At 38.7% G+C, this 27,417-nt stretch overlaps 15 protein-coding genes across 15 annotated transcripts; 8 read left to right on the plus strand and 7 right to left on the minus strand.

The window, feature by feature from the left end:
• Positions 1 to 311: 311 nt before the first annotated feature.
• SKDI04G1220 (aldo-keto reductase superfamily protein) lies at positions 312 to 1,250 on the plus strand (the record flags this gene model as incomplete). The annotated part of the gene is made up of 1 exon (XM_056232261.1): positions 312 to 1,250. One exon carries the CDS (start codon positions 312 to 314, stop codon positions 1,248 to 1,250), a length of 939 nt encoding a protein of 312 aa, XP_056086558.1.
• Positions 1,251 to 1,470: 220 nt separating this feature from the next.
• Positions 1,471 to 1,893, plus strand: SNA4 (Sna4p; the record flags this gene model as incomplete). Its single annotated transcript, XM_056232263.1, has 1 exon — positions 1,471 to 1,893. The coding sequence occupies one exon, from the start codon at positions 1,471 to 1,473 to the stop codon at positions 1,891 to 1,893; it is 423 nt and encodes a 140-aa protein (XP_056086559.1).
• A 697-nt stretch (positions 1,894 to 2,590) lies between these two features.
• On the plus strand, positions 2,591 to 4,954 carry UBP1 (ubiquitin-specific protease UBP1; the record flags this gene model as incomplete). Its single annotated transcript, XM_056232264.1, has 1 exon — positions 2,591 to 4,954. The coding sequence occupies one exon, from the start codon at positions 2,591 to 2,593 to the stop codon at positions 4,952 to 4,954; it is 2,364 nt and encodes a 787-aa protein (XP_056086560.1).
• Positions 4,955 to 5,108: 154 nt separating this feature from the next.
• On the minus strand, positions 5,109 to 5,558 carry EXP1 (Exp1p; the record flags this gene model as incomplete). Its single annotated transcript, XM_056232265.1, has 1 exon — positions 5,109 to 5,558. One exon carries the CDS (start codon positions 5,556 to 5,558, stop codon positions 5,109 to 5,111), a length of 450 nt encoding a protein of 149 aa, XP_056086561.1.
• A 346-nt stretch (positions 5,559 to 5,904) lies between these two features.
• Positions 5,905 to 6,426, plus strand: YFH1 (ferroxidase; the record flags this gene model as incomplete). Its single annotated transcript, XM_056232266.1, has 1 exon — positions 5,905 to 6,426. One exon carries the CDS (start codon positions 5,905 to 5,907, stop codon positions 6,424 to 6,426), a length of 522 nt encoding a protein of 173 aa, XP_056086562.1.
• A 267-nt stretch (positions 6,427 to 6,693) lies between these two features.
• On the minus strand, positions 6,694 to 7,617 carry HEM25 (Hem25p; the record flags this gene model as incomplete). The annotated part of the gene is made up of 1 exon (XM_056232267.1): positions 6,694 to 7,617. The coding sequence occupies one exon, from the start codon at positions 7,615 to 7,617 to the stop codon at positions 6,694 to 6,696; it is 924 nt and encodes a 307-aa protein (XP_056086563.1).
• A 965-nt stretch (positions 7,618 to 8,582) lies between these two features.
• CYK3 (Cyk3p) lies at positions 8,583 to 11,246 on the plus strand (the record flags this gene model as incomplete). The annotated part of the gene is made up of 1 exon (XM_056232268.1): positions 8,583 to 11,246. One exon carries the CDS (start codon positions 8,583 to 8,585, stop codon positions 11,244 to 11,246), a length of 2,664 nt encoding a protein of 887 aa, XP_056086564.1.
• Positions 11,247 to 11,565: 319 nt separating this feature from the next.
• NUP84 (Nup84p) lies at positions 11,566 to 13,746 on the plus strand (the record flags this gene model as incomplete). Its single annotated transcript, XM_056232269.1, has 1 exon — positions 11,566 to 13,746. One exon carries the CDS (start codon positions 11,566 to 11,568, stop codon positions 13,744 to 13,746), a length of 2,181 nt encoding a protein of 726 aa, XP_056086565.1.
• Positions 13,747 to 13,879: 133 nt separating this feature from the next.
• On the minus strand, positions 13,880 to 15,007 carry IWR1 (Iwr1p; the record flags this gene model as incomplete). The annotated part of the gene is made up of 2 exons (XM_056232270.1): positions 13,880 to 14,859; positions 14,932 to 15,007. The coding sequence occupies 2 exons, from the start codon at positions 15,005 to 15,007 to the stop codon at positions 13,880 to 13,882; spliced, it is 1,056 nt and encodes a 351-aa protein (XP_056086566.1).
• Positions 15,008 to 15,473: 466 nt separating this feature from the next.
• SKDI04G1320 (short-chain dehydrogenase/reductase) lies at positions 15,474 to 16,385 on the plus strand (the record flags this gene model as incomplete). Its single annotated transcript, XM_056232271.1, has 1 exon — positions 15,474 to 16,385. One exon carries the CDS (start codon positions 15,474 to 15,476, stop codon positions 16,383 to 16,385), a length of 912 nt encoding a protein of 303 aa, XP_056086567.1.
• Positions 16,386 to 16,493: 108 nt separating this feature from the next.
• Positions 16,494 to 18,416, minus strand: ATG20 (Atg20p; the record flags this gene model as incomplete). Its single annotated transcript, XM_056232272.1, has 1 exon — positions 16,494 to 18,416. One exon carries the CDS (start codon positions 18,414 to 18,416, stop codon positions 16,494 to 16,496), a length of 1,923 nt encoding a protein of 640 aa, XP_056086568.1.
• Positions 18,417 to 18,775: 359 nt separating this feature from the next.
• On the plus strand, positions 18,776 to 23,086 carry TRM3 (tRNA (guanosine(18)-2'-O)-methyltransferase; the record flags this gene model as incomplete). Its single annotated transcript, XM_056232274.1, has 1 exon — positions 18,776 to 23,086. The coding sequence occupies one exon, from the start codon at positions 18,776 to 18,778 to the stop codon at positions 23,084 to 23,086; it is 4,311 nt and encodes a 1,436-aa protein (XP_056086569.1).
• An 89-nt stretch (positions 23,087 to 23,175) lies between these two features.
• RRP42 (exosome non-catalytic core subunit RRP42) lies at positions 23,176 to 23,973 on the minus strand (the record flags this gene model as incomplete). The annotated part of the gene is made up of 1 exon (XM_056232275.1): positions 23,176 to 23,973. One exon carries the CDS (start codon positions 23,971 to 23,973, stop codon positions 23,176 to 23,178), a length of 798 nt encoding a protein of 265 aa, XP_056086570.1.
• Positions 23,974 to 24,335: 362 nt separating this feature from the next.
• On the minus strand, positions 24,336 to 24,788 carry TMA17 (Tma17p; the record flags this gene model as incomplete). Its single annotated transcript, XM_056232276.1, has 1 exon — positions 24,336 to 24,788. One exon carries the CDS (start codon positions 24,786 to 24,788, stop codon positions 24,336 to 24,338), a length of 453 nt encoding a protein of 150 aa, XP_056086571.1.
• Positions 24,789 to 25,077: 289 nt separating this feature from the next.
• SKDI04G1370 (putative lipase) lies at positions 25,078 to 27,015 on the minus strand (the record flags this gene model as incomplete). Its single annotated transcript, XM_056232277.1, has 1 exon — positions 25,078 to 27,015. One exon carries the CDS (start codon positions 27,013 to 27,015, stop codon positions 25,078 to 25,080), a length of 1,938 nt encoding a protein of 645 aa, XP_056086572.1.
• Positions 27,016 to 27,417: the final 402 nt, after the last annotated feature.

Genomic DNA, 27,417 nt, shown 5'->3' on the forward strand with positions numbered 1-27,417 from the left:
CACACACTGGGACTGCGTAACCAAAGGGATCTTGAGTAACTTGCCGGTGTTTCTCTGCAACCGTGCTCAATACAATTAGGACGGCAGGTAGTGTTGTGCAAGTTTCCATCTGTGTCCTGTTTGGGTTCTATGTAATGTTCCGGAGGAAGCACGGAACATTGAACCGAAAAACGGAAATGCCACTCTCCCCTTACTAATCCACAGTTGATATCATCCCCGCTCGTATATATATATATGTGTATATGGTACAGATATGGATGTGCATTTTACGGCCAAGAGTATGGGATGACCAAAAACATCAATCAATAATGATGTCATTTCACCAAAAATTTATTGTTTTGAACAATGGAAACAAAATTCCTGCAATAGCCATCATCGGCACGGGCACTAGATGGTTCAAAAACGTTGAAACAGACGCCACTTTTTCCAACAGTTTAGTGGAACAGATTATGTACGCTCTGGAGCTGCCTGGTATTGTTCATATCGATGCAGCTGAGATTTACAGAACATATCCAGAAGTCGGAAAGGCACTCAGCCTCACCAAAAAACCGAGAGACGAAATATTCTTGACGGACAAGTACTCCACTCAGATCAAGGTGTCAGATTCTCCAGCCGCGGGACTAGAGGTTTCTTTGAAAAAAATGGGCACAGACTACGTTGATTTGTACCTCTTGCATAGTCCATTTGTCTCCAAAGAGGCGAACGGATTTACTCTGGAAGAGGCTTGGAAGGATATGGAGCAGCTGTACAAGGCGGGCAAGGCCAAAAACATTGGTGTTTCCAACTTTGCTGTAAAGGACTTGGAAAAGATCTTGAAAATTGCGGAAGTCAAGCCTCAAGTGAATCAAATAGAATTCAGTCCCTTCTTGCAAAATCAAACGCCAGGAATCTACAAGTTTTGCCAAGATAATAATATATTGCTGGAAGCATACTCACCACTAGCACCTTTACAAAAGAAAACTGCACAGGATGACTCTAAACCATTTTTCGAATACGTGAAAGAGCTATCTGAAAAATACTTCAAGTCTGAAGCTCAGATTATCCTACGTTGGGTAAGCAAACGTGGCGTTTTACCTGTGACCACGTCTTCTAAGCCTCAAAGAATTTCTGACGCCCAAAATTTGTTCTCCTTTGATTTGACCGATGAGGAAGTTGACGAAATAACTGAGTTAGGTTTGGCACATGAGCCCTTGAGACTGTATTGGAATGAAGTGTATGATAAGTACAATTACGCTGCTCAAAAAGTATAAATGTGGGACGACCTACGTATGTACCTTTTGCATTGTATAACTTTTTGTAATCGAACTTTTGCTGTTTCATTACCCTATTTCCCATCTCGCCACTTTTCAGCCATCAAGGAAGGAAAAAAAGGGCTACACGCTATATAAAAGGCCTTCAAAAAAATACCGGAACGGGGCATACCGCTGCGCAGGTGTAACATCAGGGAAAGCACAGATAGAGCCATACATCATGTGCTGCTACTGTGTTTGCTGTACGGTTTCTGACTTCATACTGTATGTCATCGCGCTTTTCTTCCCCCCGGTTGCAGTTGTGTTTCGTTCCGGACCTTTCTCATCTGATTTCCTTTTGAATGTGCTGCTAACGTTATTGGGATTCTTGCCTGGTATGTTGCATGCGTTCTACTACATCACGGTTACAAGTCCCCTAAGGAATGCAGAGTACGTCTACTATTACCAACAGGGCTGGGTGGATAGCGAGAGGAATGTTCCTTCGAGCAGGCCTCAGAACTCGGAGGCCATCCAAGACCGCCATCAGCAGGGAAACTCTTCCAGTAACGTGTATCCGAACATTCAAACTCCTCTGTTGCAGGGAGCTGCCCCTCACGACAACAAACAGTCTACCGTGGAATCCCCCCCACCATATGTACCATGATTAAGGTAAAAATAAAGATGAAAGACTAGAAAATTGGCAACGGAGACCTCGTCTGTTAGGATGTTTTTTTTAGGCAAAGGGGACGGTCAGTGAAAGAATCGTCCTTATTACGAATGTGTACATTTTCTTCGTTACAACATTTTTGATCACGCAAAACTCCTTGGACCTATGGACCCTTCTCGAACCCGTAAGTTCCATAATATTTACTTTATAAACGCTAGCAAACTCCGTATACCATGCCAATACTATGGACCCTGCCTGAAGGCTTCCCTTGTCTTCATATTGGGTGAAATTCTGATATTTGTTCTTTCCTTTACGTAAAGAGTGACGCCGGGGTAGATGGGATTCTTTTTCTACCACTGGAAAACGAAAATGCATTTTTCAGCTAGCACCACAAAATTTTTAAGATGTCTGGCTAGTTAAATCTACTTTACACTACATATCGATTATATACGTCAAAAACATTGTTTTCGTTTTAAAAGCACACTATAGTATTGCTTTTAACGTTTTGATCTGCCTCCTTTTTTTTCCCAGAAAAAGAACTTATACGCATTCGAAGAACAGAAGCGATTACTGAAAATTTGCTTCTCCTTTCTTTCCTACTATAACATCTGACTGCTTCACGCCTTTGGTGTCTTCCATTGTTCGAAATCAGGATCTTTCGAACATTTCGTTCCTTTCAATCTAAAAATTTTGTATGGACTTGTACATTGAAGGAAAGATAAACAGTTTATTGCAATTTTTATTTGGTTCCCGACAGGATTTTTTGAGGAATTTTAAAATTTGGAACAGCAACAATAACAATTTTTCAATTTATTTATTAATTTTTGGCGTAGTAGTATTTTTTTATAAAAAACCAGACCATCTGAAATACATTGTTGACGGCATTAGTGAAATGACAACAAATTTCAAAAATAATAATAGTCTTAGCCGTTGGTTGCCTAGGAGTAAGTTTACCCACTTGGACGAAGAGATCCTGAAAAGAGGTGGTTTTATTGCTGGCTTAGTTAATGATGGTAACACTTGCTTCATGAATTCCGTTTTACAATCATTGGCATCTTCCAGAGAATTGATGGACTTCTTGGATAATAATGTTATCAAGACCTATGAAGATATTGAACGTAGTGAACAAAACAAAGAAAACAACGGAAACGAACGCGAACAAGATGAGGATAATCACAAGACGAAATCCAGCAGGAGTGGAAAAGTTTACGGCAAACATAGAAAAAAATTGAACAGAAAACTAAGCTCTAAAGAGGAAGAAGAAGAGAATCAAGAGCCTGATATTACATTTAGCGTCACTTTGAAGGATTTACTCGCTGCTTTGAACGATAAGTACTATAGGGATAAACCTTATTTCAAGACCAATAGGTTATTGAAAGCGATGTCCAAATCCCCTCGAAAGAATATTCTTTTGGGTTATGACCAAGAAGACGCACAAGAATTTTTCCAGAATATTTTGGCCGAATTGGAGAGCAACGTCAAATCATTGAATTCTGAAACGCTAGATACCACACCAACTGCCAAAAGCGACTTGCCTGATGATGCATTAGTGGGTCAGCGTGATCTTGACAGAGTTGGCACAGTCTATATTCCAACTGAGCAAATCGACCCTAATTCCATTTTGCATGATAAATCCATCAAAAACTTCACTCCTTATAAATTGATGACCCCTTTGGATGGTATCACTGCAGAAAGAATTGGTTGCTTACAGTGTGGTGAAAATGGTGGCATAAGATACTCTGTATTCTCAGGGTTGAGTTTAAATTTACCTAATGAAAACATTGGATCCACTCTAAAGTTATCTCAGCTATTAAGCGACTGGAGTAAGCCTGAAATCATCGAAGGTGTAGAATGTAACCGTTGCGCCCTCACTGCTGCTCATTCTCATTTGTTGGGTCAGTTAAAACAGTTTGAAAAGAAACCTGACGGTTCTATTCCAGAAAAGTTGATTAACGCCGTCAAAGAGAGAGTACACCAAATTGAGCAAGTTCTTGCCAAGCCAGTTATTGACGACGATGATTACAAGAAATTGCACACGGCGAATATGGTCCGTAAATGCTCTAAATCTAAGCAGATCTTGATTTCAAGGCCACCACCATTGTTATCTATTCATATCAACAGATCTGTGTTCGATCCAAGAACTTATACGATCAGAAAAAACAATTCGAAAGTATTATTCAAGTCAAGGTTAAATCTTTCCCCGTGGTGTTGTGATATTGACGAGATCAATCTAGATGCTCGTCTACCGATGTCAAAGAAGGAAAAAGTTGTACAACAAGAATCGAGCGAAGATGAAAACATTGGTGGTGAATACTATACCAAATTGCATGAACGGTTTGAACAGGAATTTGAAGACAGTGAGGAAGAAAGAGAATACAACGATGAAAAAGAAAACTATGCATCTCATTACGCTTCTAACAAGGGTAATAGTAACTACGACCCCCTAAAAGATGAAGCCGATGACTTGACATCCGACGATGAGGATGAATACATTGAAGAAACTGACGCCTTAGGAAACACCATCCGAAAGAGAACCATAGAGCATGCTGATGAGAAAAATGAACACGTGATAGAAGATGATGAGGAAGCATTGGACAGCATCAACAATATAAACCATGATAAACCAAAAATTGATGTTGAGGACCAATTAGAACCGTCATCTGATGAGGATGATGTTATACCGGCTCCACCTATCAACTATGCCAGATCATTTTCTACTGTCCCCGCCACCCCCCTGACATATTCTCTGCGCTCAGTCATTGTCCATTACGGTACCCATAATTATGGTCATTACATTGCATTCAGAAAGTACAGGGGCTGTTGGTGGAGGATATCTGACGAGACTGTGTACGTTGTTGATGAAGCTGAAGTTCTTTCAACACCTGGTGTATTCATGCTATTTTACGAGTATGATTACGACAAAGAAACTGGGGAGATGAAAGACGATTTGGAAGCTCTCCCACCAAATGACGAAGAAGGAGAAGAGGAAGAAAAAGAGCAAGGAGAAGCACAGGAACAAGAGATCCAAAAGGGTATTTCTGGGAAAGATGTAAACTAAGTTATAAATATGATATCCGCAATTGTGTAAGCGAACAATAAATATAGAAAAAATTGAAAATTAAAAGTTTATTATACTTGAAACCACCTATGTATCTTAAAATTACAAATGTGTAACGTTATCTTTGACAATACTTCAGAGACCATCTTCACCATCATACGAATCCCTCGTAAGCCTCATTTTTCTTACCGCTATACTTCTTCAACTTTTTTTCTTCTTCCCTTTGTTCGTCTAATTCATCTTCATTGATCAATTCATCGATATCAAAATCAAAATCGTTTGGATCTCTGTTGTATTGTCCAATCACACGTCTTTTTAGACCTGTCTTTGAATCGATTTCAAATTTTTTAGAAGCAGAGGACACACCCGTACTATCATTACCAGAAGTGCCCTCTCCGTCCTTTAGATCGAACTTTAACACATTAGTATGATTGAGCTTATTCTTCAAATATCTCCTCTTACCTAGGTTGTCTGTTTTTGGTTGTGCTGTTGCCGATGAGCTTGGATTAGTAAATTTGAATGTGCCGATACCAGAAAAAAGCGGTAATAATGCAATGAAAACAATCACGACAATGAGAAGCACAATGTACCCATATAGATGCATGGCACTGCTTTGTTTAGTTCAATTTCACTAATTTTTTCTCCGGAATTTCACCTATAGGTAATTAACTTAGATCATCTGCACTCGATTTTGAGTTACTTCTCATCGCGACTTCACAAACTACAGGTAAAAAATGATCATCGTATCCGGTGACCCCAAGTGAAAAAGTCACGTTTCTCATAAAGACTACATAGTCCCACAGAATATAACGAATTGGCAACTGTGAATAACCCTTTTGAATCGCACTGTGGATAAATAAGTGCGCTTGGTAACACTTATAAGTCATTGCCATATTAACGGTAATTAGAAGCAGTGTGCCCCAAAAGAAGCAATATAAGAATATAGCTTAATGTTCAAGCGTTCTCTAACAAGTGTAGTTCAAATCGGTGTTGTACTCGGAAGAAGATCCATGATAACAACAGCAAGGGGACGTGTGAAATTTTATCCAGTGGTGGCAAATAATATGAGTCGTACTGTTAGTATTTTTCAGAAGAGGTTTGTGGAATCCTCGACAGACGGACAAGTTGTGCCTCAAGAAGTGTTAAACTTATCGCATGAAAAATACCACGAAGAGGCAGACGAATACTTGAACGATTTACTAGACAATCTAGAAGAGCTAAGTGAGGCTCACCCAAATTGCATACCTGATGTAGAATTGAACCATGGGGTAATGACATTGGAAGTACCGGCCTTTGGAACGTATGTAATAAACAAACAACCTCCGAATAAGCAAATTTGGCTAGCATCTCCGTTGTCCGGGCCTAACAGATTTGACCTTCTCAATGGGGAGTGGGTTTCGCTAAGAAACGGCACAAAGCTAACGGATATACTTACCGAAGAGATTGAGAAAGCTATCGCCAAGAGCCAATAAGTGCAATCATGTGTCATGACTCTTTCTGTTTTTTCAAAACACCTGTAAATGCATCCAAATCATATTTAATGCTAGCGCTGCACCCTTTCTTGTTATTTATTTCAGGTTTCTTTGTGAATATACATATATATATACATACATATATATTTGTGGGTGTGCGTGCCTCTAAACAGCAGCCAGACTCTATAAAAGAGACCTCAATGGTTTCTCTAATTAGGCCACGCTCAAAAAGCGTGAGAGAAGGAGAATAAATATATAAGCCTTTTTTTACATGAATCTTTTTACCAGCTCTTCGTATATACCCCATGCTATACCAGCACTCAGGGCCTTCCTTGTCAGTCTCATGCTTAGTCCGCTAAATAACTTCAATACGCTTTCATTTTTAATAATAGATGTGAAAGTTTTGAAAGAATTGGTAAACTTCGAAGGCTCTAATTGCATTCTCGTCTTTATGGTGTCGAATGGTGCTGTAACTGTAGTGGCCAAACTGGCGGATAATACGGCACTTATAGTGTTTATTGTTGTAGAAGTATAGGTAGTAAACCCTCCTTCAGGATTGTAATGAATAAATCTAGTAGATAAAACCGTGGGCAGTAATTGTTTCGATTTTTCGTACAGTAATACGTATAAGCCTGCGTAAGGGGCATCTCTTAAACAGGTAGCTCCAAATCCTCTGAAAAATCCAGAAACTCCTTCTTTCGTGTATATATGAGTGATTGCCTCATTTAAGCTGGAATAATTGAACAGCGTAGACTCATATCGGACTTTAATGACAGTTATTGGCATGGTTATATAGCCTACTAGGCCTCTTGCGAATGCTCCGGTTAGCAGGTTTTCGTACATTGTTAATCGTGGTAGGCTACTACTCTTATTGTACACAACGTTTGGACCATCAACTGACAATGATACTTTATGTTTGTTCTTTGCCAGAGATGACCGCATAACATTCAGACATGATAAATATAAGGCACTACCTATTGATGTTCGTAATGCTGATGGTAAAGTGCCCCTCCATAGTTGTAAGGGATTATCTATTTCCTTCAAATTCTTCCATAACGTGGCCTTCCTGTCTTGTTGGATTCTTGTCTTTAAAAGATCCAATGGCTGCAATGCCACTGCAGACGTTAGCCCACCAAAGAAGCCCCCAATTAAGTGAGAGGAGTTTCTTGACTTAGTTGCTTGTTCAGACATGTAGGCTGCTCGTGAGATTGTACACTTTTAAGTTGCTTCCTCTATACTATTTGTTTTTCTTGTTAGTGTCGAGGTTACGCCTTTCCCTTCAATGACCCCTCGTGACAATACAATGCCCATTCAAGGTATGTCCCGTTATTTTATGGATTTTTGGACCTAACTTTTTCTCCCACTCCTTGTTTCAAGCTGTTGGAAATATAAGCAGCTCACAAATGATAAGAATTATACCGGTGAACCCTTGCAGGTCCATATTTAAAATACTAGCACTACTGAAAAACGAATTGAACGGTCAAAAATATAAAATATTCGACAAGATCTAAGAAAGAAAAGTACAGACTCATTGGCACCATGAAACTCCCTCTCTTCATGAACTGATTTTACACATTCACTGCTTTTTTACGGTGGGCATTCTATAAGTAGTACAACTGGTGCGACTTTCTAGAGTTTTTCATTTTTCTAAATATTGAATAAAAATTGTGCCTGTCAGGGCGCGATAAAGATGAAAAATTCTCGAATGGCTGGTTTGGTAGCAACTGAGCTGATCTGAAAGGGCCGACTAGTTGAAACTGGCAGCCTGTATGCTTGGCCCAACTATTTAAAATAAGCAATATAAAGAATATTTTAGTTTCTTCTTGCTCCATCATTGGTTGCCGTACAGTTGAAACAAGAGACAAAATAAGAACTAACGGAACTTCATCTGCATAACATAATAATATCGTTTTTGTTTATTATACTACATCATAATTTTTTTCCACCAATTTCATTTCATTCATAATATCCCAACGCATCAATCGTTTGCTGTGACGCACACTGTTTTTCGAATACATTCAAGAATACATTGCTCTCTCTATTAATAAGCGTTATTTCATTTCAATTTGAGGACTCAGAAAAGTTCTGTTACGAAAACTACAATAATAACACTTCAATCCGTCTTTATCTACTCTATTATATTCAAATTTGCATAAATGGCTACTAAATTGACATCTTTGAAACCGCCCTTTAAGGTAAAGGCGAGGTATGGTTGGTCAGGCCAAACCAAAGGGGACTTAGGCTTTCTGGAAGGAGATATCATGGAAGTCACAAGAATCGCCGGATCCTGGTTCTACGGCAGATTATTAAGAAACAAGAAGTGTTCTGGATATTTTCCGCATAATTTTGTCATACTTTTGGAGGAAAGATTGAACTCGAAATCCGTATCCGAAAGCGATAGACAATCTTCAAAAACAACAGGGATTCAAGAACAGTCTGATAAAATTGTCATTCCACCTGTACCTTCGAGGTTTTCCAGCGAGGAACCAAGACCGAAAAAGAAGTTGTCTTCATCAATGCCCAGTTCCCCAAAAAAGCCAGCAGATTCACTGACAAAAGCTAGAAAGGCAAGATCAAAGGAAAAAATAGATGGAAAGAATATCTGCACTACCCAGTCACCACGAAATCACAATAACTCGGCACCAAATTTACCTCTATCTAACCAAATCTATCACAAAGTACAAGATTTTGAAGAGTCCATGAATAATCCATTACCACCTCTACCACCACTACCAGACTTGAACAATATGGGATGGACGGATAAAAGGGCTCCAAAGAAATCATATTCTGCCAACGATTTAAGTTTAGCACGTTCTTCTAGAGAATATAACTATTATAAGGATAACCAAAAATTCTACGACGGCTTCATCCCAGAAATGAGATCATCTTTGGGGGAGGATTCCATTTCGTCAGGCCTATTTTCAAACTCCCAATATCTAGATGACTCTGCTTGTAGCAGTGAGAACAGCTTTGCGTTAATGAGTGATTTCAGTGCTACTAGCGCTGGGAGTTTTGCAAGACATAAATATGCACAATCATTTTCTGATTCACTACAAAGATCCCAACATGCAAAAAGCTCTCCAAAAAAGGCTGATGATTCGCAGCAATTCAATGAGTCCAACTCCAGTTCACGAAATGGAAAAATGGGTGATATTCTTAGGAAAATAATTATTCCAAAGAGGAGCACAAATAATTCATCAAGCTCAGTATCCTCACCAAAGTCCCCGAATTCATATCCCAAACTACCAGACATCCAGAACTTGAATCTGTCTGCAACACCGGACGAGGCTCGCGACTGGATTTCAGTAAAATGTCACTTGAACAGAGCAAGAACTCTTACAAAATATGAGAAACATCCTAGATATATGAGAGCTCTCGAAGAAAACCGAGATTTGGTCCTACATCCCCAAGATTCGATTTATAATGGTTTAAATACTAATGAAGTCAAAGGTAACCTAAAACCCGGTTTAGTTGATGTGGAACTGGCTGAGTTGAACATGGAGTACATTGACAAGATGAGTTGGAAACGGTGCATTAAAGATGGCAGCATGGCATTGGATTCTTGGGCTCAAACAACGTTTTCAGCAAGATATTCAACTGTTTTGGAAAAGTTAAGAGGCATGTACATATTTTGCACAGAAATGTTTGCTTTGACTGATGACAACGGATCCTCGGATTTTTCTGCAGAACCTAAAAACTTGGAGAAGATACTATTTAAAAAGCATTGCACCCCATATGAATTAACGTGGCTCTTTAAAAAGTTAGCCAATGCATTAGGTATTACCTGTGAAATTGTCATAGGTTTCCTGAAGACGCCAAGTGCACTAAATTGGGAGTTCAAGTACAACCATTGCTGGTTAAGGATACTAATCAACAGAGAATGGAGATTCATTGATGTTATTTTAGGTAATATAACTAATCCGATTCATGAATTTGTTAATAACAGGAAGATTAAGAAGGCCGAGAACAGTTACTTCTTAATGGCTCCATTAGAAATGATTTATACACACGTACCACCAAGGGAATTTGAACAACACATTGTTCCCAGCATTGATCAATTATCTGCGTTATACCTACCATTAGTATTTCCATCGTTCTTCAAAAATGAGTTGAAACTATATAAATTTAGCACAGCATTGTCCTTTTTAGAGGATTCTGAGATCTATGAATGTTCCCTAGAAATTCCTAATGATGTTGAGGTGTTTGCATCTGTAGTCATTCCAACGGATAATGAAGAAATCTCGAATGCATACAGAAGTATGGAATTAGCACTAACTCAAATCAAAAGGCAAAAAGCTGAGTCCGGTAGAAGAATTGCTCTCATTAAAGCTGTCCTACCACCTGATGTAAGCAAGAGTTCACTATACATACATTCTGGTGTCAGAGGCACTCAAACGAGCATTGCTAATATTCACCCCCTTTCCATGATGATCCCATTAACGCATAAGGGAAATAACATGAAGTACGAATTCGTGGCCAAAATTCCTTCCGAAAACATACAGAAAATCGAACTATACATTGTCGAGCCACAAAGCAGGTACTTGTTTCTTGGTAATGAGTATTCATTCGAAATCATTCAAAGCCCTTCTGATGGTATTATATACAGCAGTGATGAAGGATCAAACCAGAACCGCAGGCAACCAATGGCTATCAAGTCACCTTCGGGAAGAGTCCAAGAACTAATCAAAAGTGATCCCCACTTTCCCTACGGTACCTGGAAGACAAGCATAAAAATTAAAGAGCCTGGCGTGTGGAGCGCATTAGTGATTGCTGACTCTGGAATTGGTTGGTCTGTCTTCGCCGAATGGTTGTGCGTGTAGAAATTCCAAGCTTTTTTTGCGAAAGAATAGCTCCCCTAATGTGCTATTCACTGCTCTCAACGAGAACAGACTTCTGCATCTCATATATAGCTAAATAATACTTATCATTTGATAATTTACTACTGCATTTATCTCGTCTATGTGATTGAAATTTTTCGTACGTAATGACAATTTGTGAAGAAAATGTGAAAAACTAGAGTAAATACCTAAGTACAACATTTGGAATGGGTTGGTCAAATCTCAAAGCTTGCAACATCGCCCAACTAAATCCGGACAATAATTAAGTCCTAGTCCAAACAAGATTATATAACCATCTCAAATGGATTTGTCCCCCACTCACCAAGTAGAATGCTTCACGAAGTTTTCGGATACTTTGAAAGAATTCAAAATTGAACAAAACAATGAACAAAATACCTTTGACCCATTCAACATGATAAGGGAGTTTCGTTCAACTGCTGGGCAATTTGCACTAAATTTGGCTGATTCGACGGACCGAAAAAAATTGATATCTTCCAAGGATTGGGAATTAGAAGCCAGATTCTGGCATTTAGTAGAATTGTTACTAGTTTTCAGAAATGCTGATATCGATCTCGACGAGATGTGCGTTCAACCCTATAATTCAAGGGCATTATTTGAGAAAAAGTTTATGCAAGAGAATATACAACTTTATCAAATATGGATAGTGATGGTTTGGCTCAAAGAAAATACACATGTGAAGGAAAGACCTCAAAATATACCAACTTCTAAATGGTCAAATAGCATTATTTCTGGAGGATTGAAAAGCTGTGATCTAGATTATCCTTTGCGTGAAAATAATAATGTACTTGATGTCAAAGACAAAGAGGAAGATCATCTTTTTTTCAAGTATATCTACGAACTTATTTTGGCAGGTGCAGTTGATGAGGCATTAGAGGAGGCTAAATTAGCTGACAACATTACAATTTGTATGATTCTATGTGGTGTGCAAGAGTATTTGAATCCTAATATTGATGTTCAGATTGCAAGCGAATTTGATACGCAACAAGGCATCAAGAAACACTCTTTGTGGAGAAGAACTGTCTATAGTCTTTCGCAACAACCAAGCTTGGATCCATATGAAAGGGCGATATATAGCTACTTAAGCAGCGACATTCCAAACGAAGAAGTTATGCAATACTCCGATTGGGAATCTGATCTTCACTTATATTTAAATCAAATTTTAGGGATTGAAATTGAAAATTACCTTTTGGAAAACAACAAAGTTGATACTGATGAGCTTATTATACCATTACCTTCTCATTCACTGACTGTTCATGAAGTGCTTAATAAGGTCGCCTCAAGGCATCCCTCAGAAAGCGAACACCCAATTAGAGCTTTAATGGCATCCGTCATATTGGATTCCCTGCCCTCAATTATTCATTCATCGGTGGAAATGCTACTCGATGTTGTAAAGGGAACAGAAACTAGCAATGACATTATAGATAAGCCTTATCTCCTGAGGATAGTTACACATTTAGCCATTTTTCTAAACATAATTAATCCCGGTTCCATCGAAGAGGTTGACAAGTCAAAACTTATTACCACATATATCAGTCTCCTGAAATTGCATGGCCTTTATGAAAATATTCCAATATACGCCGCTTTCCTCAGTGAATCTGACTGTTTGGAAGCGTACTCCTTCATATTGTCTTCTTTGGAGGATCCGCAGATAAGGCAAAAGCAAATCGAAATAATGAACTTTTTAAGACTGCCTGCATCAAATATATTGAGAAGAACTACGCAACGTGTTTTTGGAGAGACCGAGGGGGAATATTCACCCTTCAACGAAATTTCCATATCATTCGATATAAATGACATCGATATGCACTTGATACATGCTGTTGAATGGCTTATTGAGGGAAAACTGTATGTGGACGCCGTTGACTCAATAATCGCCCTATCAAGAAGGTTTTTGTTGAATGGTCGTGTAAAGGCCCTCAAAATATTCATTAAGAGAAATGATATCGAAGAAATATGCAAGAATTATGAATTAGAGAAAATAGCGGACGATATCTCTGAAAATGAAAAAGAAGATCAATTGCTAAAAGAAATTATACAATACGAGCGCTTGGTTCGAGGCATAGAAGAATATGAAGAATGGCAAAAATCTATTAATCTATTGAACTCAGAATCAAACATTCCAACTTTGATAGAGAAGCTCCAAGGGTTTTCAAATGATACATTTGAATTGATTAAGACATTTCTAGTGGATTTAACTTCTTTGGACTTGATCAATTCAACAGATTATGAAATTTTATACGAAATCAGAGCCCTCTATACACCATTTCTGATAATGGAATTGCATAAAAAGCTTGTGGAGGCCGCAAAGTTGCTGAAGATCCCAAAGTTCATTTCCGAGGCTCTGACGTTTACCTCGTTGGTTGCTAATGAAAACGACAAGATATATCTATTATTCCAATCCAGCGGAAAATTAAAAGAGTACTTGGACCTTGTCGCTCGTACGGTCACCCTTTTGAAATGATTAATTATAAATACTGCAAGATAACTTTATGTCTAAGTAAAAAACTGAAACATTTCTTGATGCAAATTATCAAATATTTGAAAAAAATTGCATGCAATCGGCTACATCAACTTGATAATTTGAGACCGCAAATTCACCTTCTATCGATTTTTTCCTGTAATTGGTGAAAAATTTTGTCTCTGTGCTTCGCCAATGGATTGTCAGCATCCGTTAGAAAGAATTCATTTCTAGGATATTCAGTATCAAGCGCCACGTCCAAATCATCCTCATTGCCACTTCTTTCTGTCTCATTTTCTTGGCCATCTAAATCAATGAAATTCGAAGAATTGATAGATTTTAGGACGTTATTGTTGCCTCCAAGTCTATCAAAAAGATCTCCATACTCTTCCTCCACGTCCTGGTATCCGTTGGGCCCTAAAATTTTGTTGTCATTCCAAGAGGAAAACCTGCTCTTATTCACTCCTAAAACAATCTCTTCTTCCGATAGGGCTATCTCTTCCCCTTCACTACCAAGAAGAATGGATCTATCATCATCCTCATCATCCGGATAATCATTTTGATAATAGTTTTCATCATTAGAATCCTCGTCATCTGAACGAGCCTCATTAGGATCGCTTTCTTCATCAAGAGCTAAATCTATGTACTCAATAATTTTCACAAACCCTATATTTTTCTCATCGTTATATTTTGCAACTTCTTCCTCACGAATTTTCTCTAAATGATAAATATCAAAAACGTAATCTAGGCTGGGTAGTGATACAATTTCTGTGACTTTCCCACTAAAATACTTTCTACTCGGTTTTTTCTTTTCGGTCTTTTGTACACCCATATTCAATTTTAAGTAGTCATTTACCATCTGATTGATCTCTGGCGGTAGTCCTTCGTCCTCTATAATGTTACTATCTCCTATAAACCCTTCTTGTGTCTTGTCGTCATCTGAATCTCTACGGCGCTTCCTTCTCTGCTCTAGTACAAAATGTCTATGGTCTTCATGAGCAAGTTTCAATAGCGGTGTGGAGGACTCTTGCTCTGATTGATAGCTTTCAGGGCTTACAGTCTTCGACAATTTGAATATAAACCTCTGTTTCTTCACTCTTTTCCCCTCATCAATTACTAGAATCGTCTCAAATAAGCTAAGTTAGTCAAGAACATTCCCAAGTACATCGAAAATATTACAACACATACATAATGCCTGCACAGAATCCTCATCCCTTCTCCTCTTTACTCTGATAAATTCTGGCGCCGTCGTAATGCTGTTCATTTTTGGAAACCTGTTTATTTCCACTTTAACTGGGTTGTGTCTATTGCTAAGAAGAAATTATACTTCCCATCGTTACTCTCACCTATATGCCTTTAACATTACTCATCTTAAGCCGATACTAATTAAGAGATAACCCGGCATCGAATTATACTATTGGACTCTTGAAAATGCTGCATGTTATCCGCAGGCTCTAATTATTACAAGCTCAGATTCATAAAAGTCTCTGCCTATGTTACCAAACTGGAAGTCAAATTCATTATTGGTAGTGCTTTCTTACTGTCGCATTATTGCCTTTTTTTCCTTATCATTTTAGTGTTTCAAATAGTTTATGTGCCGCTGGCGTCAGAACAGTAACGTGTTTTGTGACACTTCTTGGATGCATATATTTCGTACCTAAAATTACACACCACTAGAGGCAGCCCATCAATAGTTTCATTGGAACTCAACTTACCAGGATTTAACTACTATGATCTGCAAGAATGAAATACATAAGCCCAGTGGAACAACAAAATGTTTTAAGGATTTTCCAACAGTCATCTTAAGCCTGCCAAGCTACAACCATTCCATCCTTTCTATTCGTGCAACTGTCCTGGTAACTGGCGGTTCTAGTGGGCTTGGGTTAGAACTTGCCAAGGAACTTGCGAAGAAAGCTGGTAAAGTTATTGTAGCAGATATTCAACCGTTACCTGCTTCTATTGCAAAAGAATTTGAAAATATTTTCTACTATCAATGTGATGTATCAAGTTTAGATGATATCAAAGGATTAAAGAGAGCTATTAAGAAAGATCACGGAAATGTTAATATCCTTATAAATAACGCGGGAGTAGCTCATATCAAAAAGCTGGAAAATATGACAAATAGTGAGGTGAAAGAATTAATTGACATAAACTTAATTGGTGCTTATAGAATCATAAACACATTTGCAGCAGATATGATAGTCAATGGAGAAGGCTTTATAATCGATATTGCCTCAGTACTCGGGGAACTAACGCCTGCAAGGCTGACTTCGTATGGCGCATCAAAAGGCGCCATGATTGGTCTCCACAAGAGTATGTGCAAGCATTTCAAAAATTTGCGTACAGGGTATAATAAACCTGGTATAAAAACATTACTAGTGTGCCCTGGAAAAATTCGAACAACTATGTTCGTAGACGTCCCTACACCATCCAAATTTTTAGCTCCTGATATTGTACCTTCACAACTCGCGCTTGCAATAATTTCTGCTATGGAACATAATCATCTGGAAACACTGAACTCCCCCTATTATGTAAATATGGTTCCCTTTTTCAAATCTTTGAGTTGGCCATACAGACACCTCCTAAAACATTTTAGCGGGATGAATCACGTAACATCTATACAGCCAACGACTAGTGCATGATGTTTTTTTGTCTATTTAACACATTTGACGTTATTTTGATCTTTATGTTGTTTTTACAAATATATCACGTATACTTACTATATACGCTATAGGGAAATGCTCATAATGCTATGCAAGATCTTGATGTTTCTTGACTTCTCTCCAAATCTCCAAATTTTTCCGAGCGTAATTTTTCATGTACCTGGCATAATGTTTTAGGATCTCTGACAAATCAACCTCTCTTTCCTTTGAAAATTTGGGTAACTGGTCATCCTTGATGACTTTTGAAATAACCTTCAAATCGTTTTCGGTAACTTCCAAGGACTCGGAAAGTTGTTCGATTTCTTTTCTCAGATTAACGCTTGCTGTGTGGGGATCTGTTTCTTGATATTTCACGGAATCTTTAACCATAGATGCCAATTTGTTGAATCCATTGAACAGTTTCCCACCGTATGACTTCCCGCCATTCCCGCTGTTGTTTGGACGTTCCAGATTAATAGTGTGACTTTTAGACATTTCATTATCTATTATTTTATCAACGTCCTTGTATTCATTGCTTTGCGCTTCCAATTTTTCCATTTGCGATTTTTTGGAATTCAAGGACCTTCTAATCATTTCATTTTGGAGGTGTTTCAATTTTCTGTATTTAATGAGTTCTCTTGCGGATGTCGCCATATGAACTGACTCATTTAAAGGCTCATTTATGTTGTAGTATAATCTTCCAACTAGTTTCTCCAGGGCCATTGAGGACTCTGAAAAGGCGTTGCTCAAGTAAGAAAGTTGTTCCACTACTTCTCCGACTTGAGTCTGTTCATGAGCAAATTGCGCAAATACTTCACCAATTTCATTATAGTCTGTCTTTAGGTCATGATATGTCTTTGTAGTCCGTCTATTATACTTATAAATCCCATTATCTAACAGGTTTTCGTACTGCTTATAATCCTGTTCGATACTAGTAAACGACTTACTTCTTTCCTTGTCAATTTTTTTGTCGCCCGTTTCCTTATTTAACAATAGCTGTGATGAGGAGCCTGGTATTGGTAAAGTGGCATGAATTCTGGTAGTATTAGTGGGATCTACTGGATTGCATTGCAGGATGCTTTTCGGCAAAGATGAGAAAGTAGCCGAGCTATTAACAAATTCATGCCAATTATGGTTATTGGGATCCAAAAAATCAGTAATTATGGAGGTCTTCGCAATTTCCTCGTTGGTCAGAAGTTTATTCAAGAATTCAGTGAGCATTCTTATCCTATGTCGTATTAATTTTTCATCGCTATTATTGACCGATGCATGTATCACGGATAAAGACAGATCTACCGAACCAGAGCCTTCAGAGGGCAACAGATATTTTGAGCTCGATCCGGTTATTGACTTGCCATAATTTTTTATTGATTGCTTTTCTGGTATCGGCGGTATTAACGTCATAGGGAATAATCTTATCAAGATACTTCTTAAACTCTCAAAATCGCTATACCGTCTCTGAACAATGCAATTTTCAAATTGAATGACATAGGCAATGTAGGCTCTACCTTGACCTTCCGATACTCTTTTCGCCTCAAGTATGTGTATTCTGGCAGACTTTTTTCTGTTCCTTACAAAAAATTCCTCAGATGGAGGAGTTTCCTCGTTCATAGAATTAATACTTCCACTTAGACTGGTTCTACACGTTTCTGTATTCGATTCATGGTTCAAAGGCAGCAACCCCTCCGAATCATCTTCATAATCTTCATTCGGATTTCTTAATTTATGGCTTTTCATACCAGGTATCTCCAGTAGAGTTGATTTTTTTAGTCCTTCAGGCTGCTCCTCCATGAATGGGTTGTCATTCTCTAACAGAGCGGTATGTACTAACTCACTTTCTATTTTATTGTTTTCGCCGCCTCCAGACCCGCTCTTTTTTGATCTCTTTTTTTTTGCCAATTTAACGTCTTTCTTAGAAATTACTGGCCCTTCTGCATATTCTGTCGTTCCATGTGGTAGTTCAGCCTCTCCTGCGTTCTGAGCTTCCGTGTTCAATTTAGTATTTTCCCGGACATCATTTGAGTCTGACATTGTGTGCTGAAGCAAATAACCTCCTAGATAGTCTGTTTGATTGCACCACCAATACTTGAGCTAATCATCTCCTTACCTTGGAGATAGATGACTTGGTGTCAATCAATATATTATTGGCTTACTCAATAGCCATGTCTTAAAGGGGGCACAATTGGTGAGGCGTCGGGTAATGGCCTTTAGATCACGTGAACTAAAAATCAAGACTTTCGAAAAGTTTTACCATGGCGATGAGCAGGATTGAAAAGCATTGATTTAACAAGACAATCTTCGTCATACAGCCGACCAAACCTTAGCGTGTATCTGTCAATCAAAGTACTGTAACAATAGTTGAAGGGTCTTTAGGTTTTTCTTAATTGGTAATGGTTGAAGGGGCCCTCATTAGTAAATACCTATCAGAGGGAGATCAACTAAAACTTATATCGGATTTGATCAAAAATGACGATCTTGAACAGGTGCTGGAGTTGATTGAAACTGGGCCATTAGATATATCAACAGACAGTAATATTGAAACCTCAATCTTTGATAAAATAACTGAGCAGGTTGTCGCATACGCTAGAATGGAGGATGATCCTAGGGAAATGCTTTTTTCTTCGAGAACTGGAATTAATGACACTCTACGAATTTCTGCACGCCTACTCTGTAATTTACCCAGTGTATGGGAAAGATTTCAGATATGGATGTGCTATCGATTGAGTGACATCATTAGCAAAAATTGCAAACATCTTTTTGATGATGAATTTGGAAAGATGACTGTACGACCGTTCTTCGATTTTTTGGCTCAGGAACAAAAAGTCGGTGCTGAACATGAGAAATTGAATTTGAACGTTCTTAGTCTATTCGATTTCTTGGAAGCTGTGTATCTCTTTGACGAAAATGAAAACAGCGTATCAACGAAGAGCTTAGACTTTATCGTAGTCCCATTATTAGGCTGCAACTCAGAAGATATTGCCGAATGCTGCTCTAGGTTAATGAGATGGCATATTAAAACCTTAGCAGAAGGTTGTAATATTGATGGAAAGTTTGATAAGCTTATCTGGAATTTCATCAAGCAATTATACACAGAAGGCTCCCAGCAGCCCTGGAAGCAAAAAAACAGTTTGTCTTTTCTTCTGAGATTCCTCTTGACATCGAACTTATCACCTGAACTTACCAGCTACATTAAGACTGACATGTATTGGGAACATATTCAAAGGGAACTGGATCACGAAGTGCATGAACACAGAAAATTGGCCGTCTCAATCCTCAAATTAACAATTCAGAAATTATCAGCAAATGCTGTGGGGTTTGAAACAACTTTTTTTACTTGGAATAGCATTCCAAGCATCGAAATGCTCAATGGTTGGAAGAAGTTTACCACTTTGTATGAAATGATTGCGCTAGACACATCATTGAATCAGATTGAAGCGGCTAAACAAGACATCATGAAAATTTTTGATAATGTGCATTTGCACCATAGTTGGGGACTTATTTTACTTTCCACAGGACTGAAGTCATCAATGGAGAGTGTCAGGAAATATATGATGACGCTGATGTTTTTAATCACAGACTTTTCTGTGTTCTCTTCAAACATATCCCTATTAACAAAAACGCTTCTGCCAGCTGCAATGTCAGCTCATTATTTCGAGGTCAAAGGCGATAATTGTCCTCATGGTGAAAAACTCTCGTTATTTGTCAAAGGCTTATTTACTCAAACAACTGTTGACTTATCCGATTTATTGTCCAGAATTTTAAAATTATTAATCGAAAAGGGAACTTCTTTTGATCCATCTAGAATATATGTGGCTTATGGCATTCTGGAATTCCTCCAAAAAAGCAAGGTGAAATCAATTAACTCTAATCATTTGGGTCTAATCAGGAAGTTGTATGAATTCGTAGCCGAAGAGGAAGTTCTTGAAACTACAATTCAAACAATTTACTTAAAGTTCTCACTATATATTGACCCATTTGTTTCCGCATCCGAATTATTGTTTACATTAGTTTCACATATTAGGCTCAAGAGAGGAACGTACAAATATATTGAGCCTCTTTTTGAAAATTACAGAGAGCTTGCTGTTTCTCACTTTGACGATTTGCAAGCTAAGGAAAATTTAATGCTGAATGTTGGAAAGGATACTATTTTCGATCTCTTAGCCTTTATTATCTTCGATTTTAAGGCTATCGAGGTTACCCCTGAGTTTTTAATAGAAATTGCAAAATCGAAACAAGACATTCCTGATTTTACGTCAAACGCCGTAGCTTTTTTAACTGAACTGCTTTCTGGTAAGCCTTCGAACGAATATACTTATCAAAATGCAACAGCTCTATTGAGCTACTCGAGTTTCACAATATCTACATGGAAATCTATAAATGTGGAAAATCTGTTTGAATCAGTTGAGGAAGATTTCTCTATTGACAAGTTCAAGTTTTTTGTTGAAGTTTACAAGAAGACTTATGAATGTAGGTTTGATACACTAAAACTCACCTTTGAGGGTCTTCTGAACATATACCAAATACTCAAGTCATTTGTAAATCAGACTCCAAGAGAGAGCTTCAAAGTAAAGGATAGTGCATATTCCGCGTATTTTGATTTACTAAGTACCTTTTTGAAAACATGCGCATTAAATCGCGATAACTCTAATAAGGATGACGATGAACTCCACAAATTGTTAAATTTGATTGACGCCAACATCAACCAAGATAATGGAAATTATTTAGGCAATCTAGCCGTTTGTAACTTAATGCATTTCATGTTGGATTCCTACTTTTATTGTTCTACCTCTGTGTCCGCTGATGATATTTTCATAGTAGAATTCATTTTTATGAGATTTTCGTATATATGGGAAAGTATCAATAGTGAAAGATTGGTCTTGAAGGAAAAAGAACTGCATCTAATCCTAATAAGGGGATTATTCCATCCTGTTATCCTGTACTTTGGAACAAAACAATATATAAATAATCTGACCTCGGAGTTGGAGGAACATGCACAAACGATCATATCATTGAGTTATTCCAGAAGAAGTCTGCTACCTCTTCTTGGATCACAACTCAGAACTTTCATTGAGTTTCATGGGGGATCTTTGGGCGAAAGTGACGACTGTTGGTGGTTGATTAATATTTTGGCAAGCGTTTTCAAACAGCCACAAATGAATGCTAACCTTTTTAAGCTAAAGCCTGTTATTTCCCACTTATACGATCACAAACTGAACAGCTATTATATCAAGGGTGACGAGTTGTATGGAAAGGTGTATGGGCCAGACGAGATAGTAGCCAGAGTCTCTATCATTGATTCCATTTTAAATGCAAACAATCATTTCAAGGTTCAATTTATCGAGAAAGTCACTGAAAAAACTAATGCACTGTATCCTATAAAGAGAACAGACGGCGCTGAAGCGTTACAGCGTTTATTGCAGTGGCAATTATTGTTATTATCATTGCAAACTATCAGCGAACTAGAATTGAATGAATTTAGCACGATCAGAATTCTGAAAAGTATTGAGGATGAAAGTTCTCCATTGGTAAGATTGTACAAAGAATGGTTTATTTCTTTGAAGCTAGTCGATTGCTACAAGACTGGTAATTCCAAATTTGCCGAAAATTATCTCTTTTCGCTCTTAGAGGATCATAGTAAACCGGTATTTGTCGTTAGTGCGGAAAAGATATGTTATATAGTGCTAAAAGGATTGATGAATGATAACGGGGAGTTTGGATTTATTCAGCTTTTGAACAAGTTTATTTGCATATTAGTTCCTAATGCGGCTTCAAACAAGCCTCTTGTGAGACACTTTTCTAACTCTTTGATAATTTCGTTATGGCCAACATTTGAAATCTATCTTTCAGATCACACGTTAAGAAATGTTATTGAAAATCTGTACATCAACGCCAAAAAGACTCAAATATTTGGCCAATATCGCGCTGGTGATGCCAACATCTGGGATTTGAAAGAGGATAGCAAACTAACGAACATGTTTGGCGGTGTGCTCAGAAAAGTTACCGATCATGATTGTCCGTACATTTCCAAATCAACTTTTGAGAAATATTCACAAGTCAAGGATATTTTACCTATTGGTACCGATGAAAGATCACTCTGGCTTGATAAAAGAGAAATCAACATGGATGGTGACAGCAACGGGGACACTACATGCGGTGCTTCTCCATTGCAAACAAAAAGTGGCGCTTGGGAAACAGTTCTTGATTTGGATAACAAGAAATGCAATGATGTCGTGACGCGTTCCGAATTGATTGTTGTTTCTTCATTAGTGGACAAGCCACCAAATCTAGGCGGTATCTGTAGATTATGTGATGTTTTAGGGGTTGGACTGTTAACCGTGCAGGATATCAAAGTTAAAAACCACCCTCAATTTAAAAATGTTGCAGTGACTGCCGATAGATGGATGCCCATTCAGGAGGTTGCCTTGGATAATATTGCAAGCTTCATGAAGGAGAGAAAAAAAGAAGGGTATACATTAATTGGTTTGGAGCAAACAGATAAATCGGTGAAACTCGATAACCGTTTCCAATTCCCGAAGCGATCATTAATCTTGCTGGGTACGGAAGCGTTTGGTATCCCAGGTCCTTTACTGAGTGTATTGGATTTGTGTTTAGAGATTCAACAGTTTGGCGTGGTCAGATCAATGAATATACAAACCGCCACTGCGGTTATTGTTCATTCCTACACAGTGCAACATATGTAGTCATGTAATCTCGATGTTCTGCACTTTCATCAACGAAAAGTTGTTAATATGTAATTTGGTTTGTTTTTCTATTTACTCGTGATTATTTTTTATAAATTCTCCAATGATCGTACTACATCAGAGGCGTATTTCTCTACCATCGCAAGACCTTGTTTCAGCAATTGAGGCTTGAAGCCTTTAACGTTAGAATCATTCAATGCTACAGATCTAATGGGCGATGTAATCTTACCGTTAGACCAGGTAATGATAAGGCCATTGTTGGCCACTCCGCTTTCGTTAGCAGCAGGGTCCAACAAAATGTTGTTGCCCACAATGGCCAATATAAACACCAGAGGAGGGTTGATCTCGAGCTTGACCATGTCATAATCATGGAATGTGGGCAGCTCTTCTACTTCCAAATCGTCAAAGGCGGAAATAAGCTTAGGCAGATATGTGGAGTTCAGCGCGGAGTAAATGGCAAAGGATATTAGAGAAACAGGGTGCGAATACGACGAAATGACCAAGACATCGACGAATATTTTGAAGCTGTATTTCCTTGTCAATTGCAACTTAGACGAGTCTATTCCGCCGCCAGACTTCAACACCTTATTCAGCAAAGAAGTGATCGTCTCCACTATCAGGGCATCATCTCTTTGGCCTGCAATATCCACATCGACCTGAAGCAATTCGTTCTCCACTGAATGATCCACGACTTTGGACTTGATGCTCACAATACATTCGCTACCGTCACTGGCTATAATCCTGGAGGATCCGTTAGAACTTGGAAGAAAATCTGTAAAAATCTCTATAGGTCTGAACTGATGAGGAAGCCTTCCATCGGTTCTAACTGAAGGAGTGCTTGCTAATGAATCGTAAAGATACGATTTCTCTGCGACTGAAAGAGACATGATTACTTCAAACGGAATGTGAAACCGCTGTGGTGCTAGTCAAATTGCGATATATGTATGGCCAACGTAATTAGTACTATTGCTATATTGCTCACTATACAAACCGTGCGTTTCTTTTTTTGATTGAAAAAGAAAAAATTTCATTGCTTAGGGTTAAAAAACATCTGACTAGGGCACAAAACCGAAGCACCCCTAGGTCTTTCGGAGATAAGTATTAACAGCGAGATTTTTTTTTTTTATTTTATTGCTTTGGGGAATCTAGGAAGAATAGATAGATTTATTGAATTATTTATATGTGAAACTAAGAGAAAGAGAGGAGGCAACATTGCTCGTATGGTGTGCAATGATATGCGTCTTCTTTCTCAGATGAATATGCTGTTTGGAGTTACCACGTCCACGTTTGTATTATCCATATCGACGTCAGAACCCTTCTTAGTGCTGTCCTTTGCCTCTGCCTCGTGTTTGCTCTTGGCATGGCCAGTCTTTCTGTACACTGTTTCTTGCTCCAACGCGTCCACTCTCTCGTTATAGTTGTTAAGCACAATTTCGTTCTCTCTGACGGAGTCCTTGTACAGCGCCAAGTCACCTGAATCAATGTTCTCCAAGTCGTCGCTGTCGTCGCCCTCCAGGCGATCTTCGTCACCCTCCAACTTGGAAATATACTTACCCAAGCGGGCGTTAGACCTCTGCAAATGATTGATACTGTTCTCGATTTCCGTCTTAATCTGTCCCAATTCCATGTCGGACATACCGCTAATCGCCGTCTTGAACTCTTCAATTTGAATTGGTCTTCTGATACCGCCTGCTGAGCACATTATGTTGTTTCTAATATTATTTATGATTCTAGCGTTGCTTTATGTTATGAAAAAGCCTTACTTCTCTCTTTGTCAAGAGAACCAAACAACTCTGTATTGTTTTCTTAGTAAAAAGTGTCTTATTTATATGCCAAAGGGGCACTCGCCGTCGGTTTTAGGGGAGGAGCTTGAAAGCTGTCGCCCTCGAAAAAGATCCGTAAGCGCATTTATCGAGTTATGAAGCTATAAAGTTTTGTAGTGGCGGGCATTAGGTAATATGGTCCGCACTGAGTGGGGCGTGGTAGATCAGTCAATCTGTCACTGAGGAATGCTTTCTTATCCAGGTGCTGGCCAGATGGCTGGCGGTGGAGACCACTCCCTCACGGTATGCGCTAGGATCCTCGATCCTGGTCAGCCATGAGAATAGCTTGTTCGGTTCCACACCTCCGCCTGGCGTGTCTCTTTCTTCTTCAGTAGGCTCTGTATCTTGCACTGGTAAGGAGTCTGGATCGTCTCCTTGGAAGTGAGCGCTTATGAGATGGTCAATCACGGACCAACCGTAGGCGTTGGCAAACCTTCGTCTTACGATGATGTTGTTGTGGGCATCCGGTTTTAGCGACACTACCACTTTCCTCCAATGCATTCCCTTGTGCCAGCGTCTGGCTATGATCTCTTCCAGCTCCTTCCTCGTGTTTCTCCTTCCATCTCCTAGGGCTGCTGTTCCTTCATGGAGCGTTGATGATGGTGGTGGTAAGTTTTTTTCTGTGTAGATTTTGTCATGTATGACAATTGGGGTTCTTGCATCAGGGTTTGAAAGGAACTCTGCGTCAGGGCACGGTGGCAGCATCACAGACTTCATGGACTTGATAACGGAAGCGTTCATCAAGCGTTTAGATTTACTGTCGCCCTGGTTTCCCTTTGTCTTCCAAAATGTGTTCCAGGATGATGTGTTGAGTTTGTCGTCATCATCGTCATCATCATCTGTAACAGCTTCGTTAGGATTTACTTTGGCTTGGGAGAAGGGGTCACATGATGCTGTAGGTTTGCCTCCCAATTTCTCAAGCAATTGAGAATAATCTAAAAAAAGCAAAGAGGATGAATACAAAGGAACTATCCCATCATTGATGGAATTAATGTAGAGCGTTCTCCTTCTGAACTGCGCGAGTGCCTTTATTAGAGGCTCCTCAGATAGCAAGTAAAGGAGCGGTTTATCACAGAAATTTGTGTCCTTGAGCCCCAATTCTTGTCCTGTGGTGCCAATGATACCCATCGATAATGACTTTTTCACATAGTTAGGAGTGTTGGTAGCAATGCCTAGCAATGGCGAAGCTAGTGTGATAAAATTGATTGGCTCCACTTTCTTGAAAAAATCTGGATACTTGATCTTTATGTAACAGATCGCAAAAGTCTGTGTTAATCCACCTAGAGAATGACCAATGAATGAGATCCTTCTGACAGAATCATCGTAAAGCTCGTTGACAATGTAGTTTGCCAACCCGGTACCCAGAAACTTAATCCCCTTCTCGGTTTCACAGATGTTCTTCATATACCCTTTGATGACTAGACGTTCGTTTGGAGAGTTCATTTGTGACTTGTATATTTCTTCCATCATATATGCCATGTCTGCTGAAACGTTTGATTGGAAACCATGCGTGAGAATAACCAAATGTGACTTACGAGTGTCGCCAATAAGCCTCGGTATTTTCCATACATCGACAGTAGTCTGTCTTTGCACCCGTAGTCCCATGAGTGAAGTATTACCGACCTCATCAGGCAATGTGTCACCACATGGTATTTTTTTCTTCAAAATCGCCTTTGAATTACCAATTAGTATCTCAAAATTTACCTTGGTTTCTTTGTTAAAGAGTATTTGACTCACGACATCCACTACCCAGACATAACGTGACTTGATTTGGTGTAAAGACAACTCTGCGACAAATTTCTGTTGTGCCTGCAGATTCGACTGGAATACAGGTTTGTCTACCGAAGATATAATCTTTTGCGAATTGTCATAGCCTTTGGTTCGCATGTCACAATACAGAATAAACGGTCCCAACAGATAGGCTGCTTTGTAGGATAGCTTCGTCGTATTTTTGATTTTTAACCAGAGGGAATCCAGTCTGATGTCAGCGGGGATATCATCACCTTGGTACAGGTCATATGTAATAATATATCTTTCTAGTTCACCCAATTTGACCGAAGATTGATTGTAGTATAATACTTCACTCGCAGCCCTATTGGCTTCCATATTGCAGCCTGTCTCTTTGATATTCTTGGCTCAACCAAGTAATTCGAGGTTTTTGCACTTGACGTTTTTTTTCATGTTTGCATATTCAATGCCTACTTTCAGTCAAAGTGCTGACTTTTGTAAACTATTAGACTATATAAGACATGTTTTCCGACAAGAACTAGTACAAGATTCGGAACTGATGACCTGAACGTTGACTAAATCGTTCTTACTGTCACTAGTAGCCAGCTTCAGGATTAAAGTGTCTACGGTTTTATTAAAAGTGACAGTCTGGCCGCTTCAAAATCTTCGATATTACATAATGTAGCATAGCATTTAAAGCACGAAGTATCCCAGAATATTCGTTAATGTCATGAATCTAGATTTTTTCTTTTCTTATAAAAAATTTTGATTTGAAATATT

This window comes from Saccharomyces kudriavzevii, assembly GCF_947243775.1.
Source record: "Saccharomyces kudriavzevii IFO 1802 strain IFO1802 genome assembly, chromosome: 4".
NCBI lineage: Eukaryota > Fungi > Ascomycota > Saccharomycetes > Saccharomycetales > Saccharomycetaceae > Saccharomyces > Saccharomyces kudriavzevii.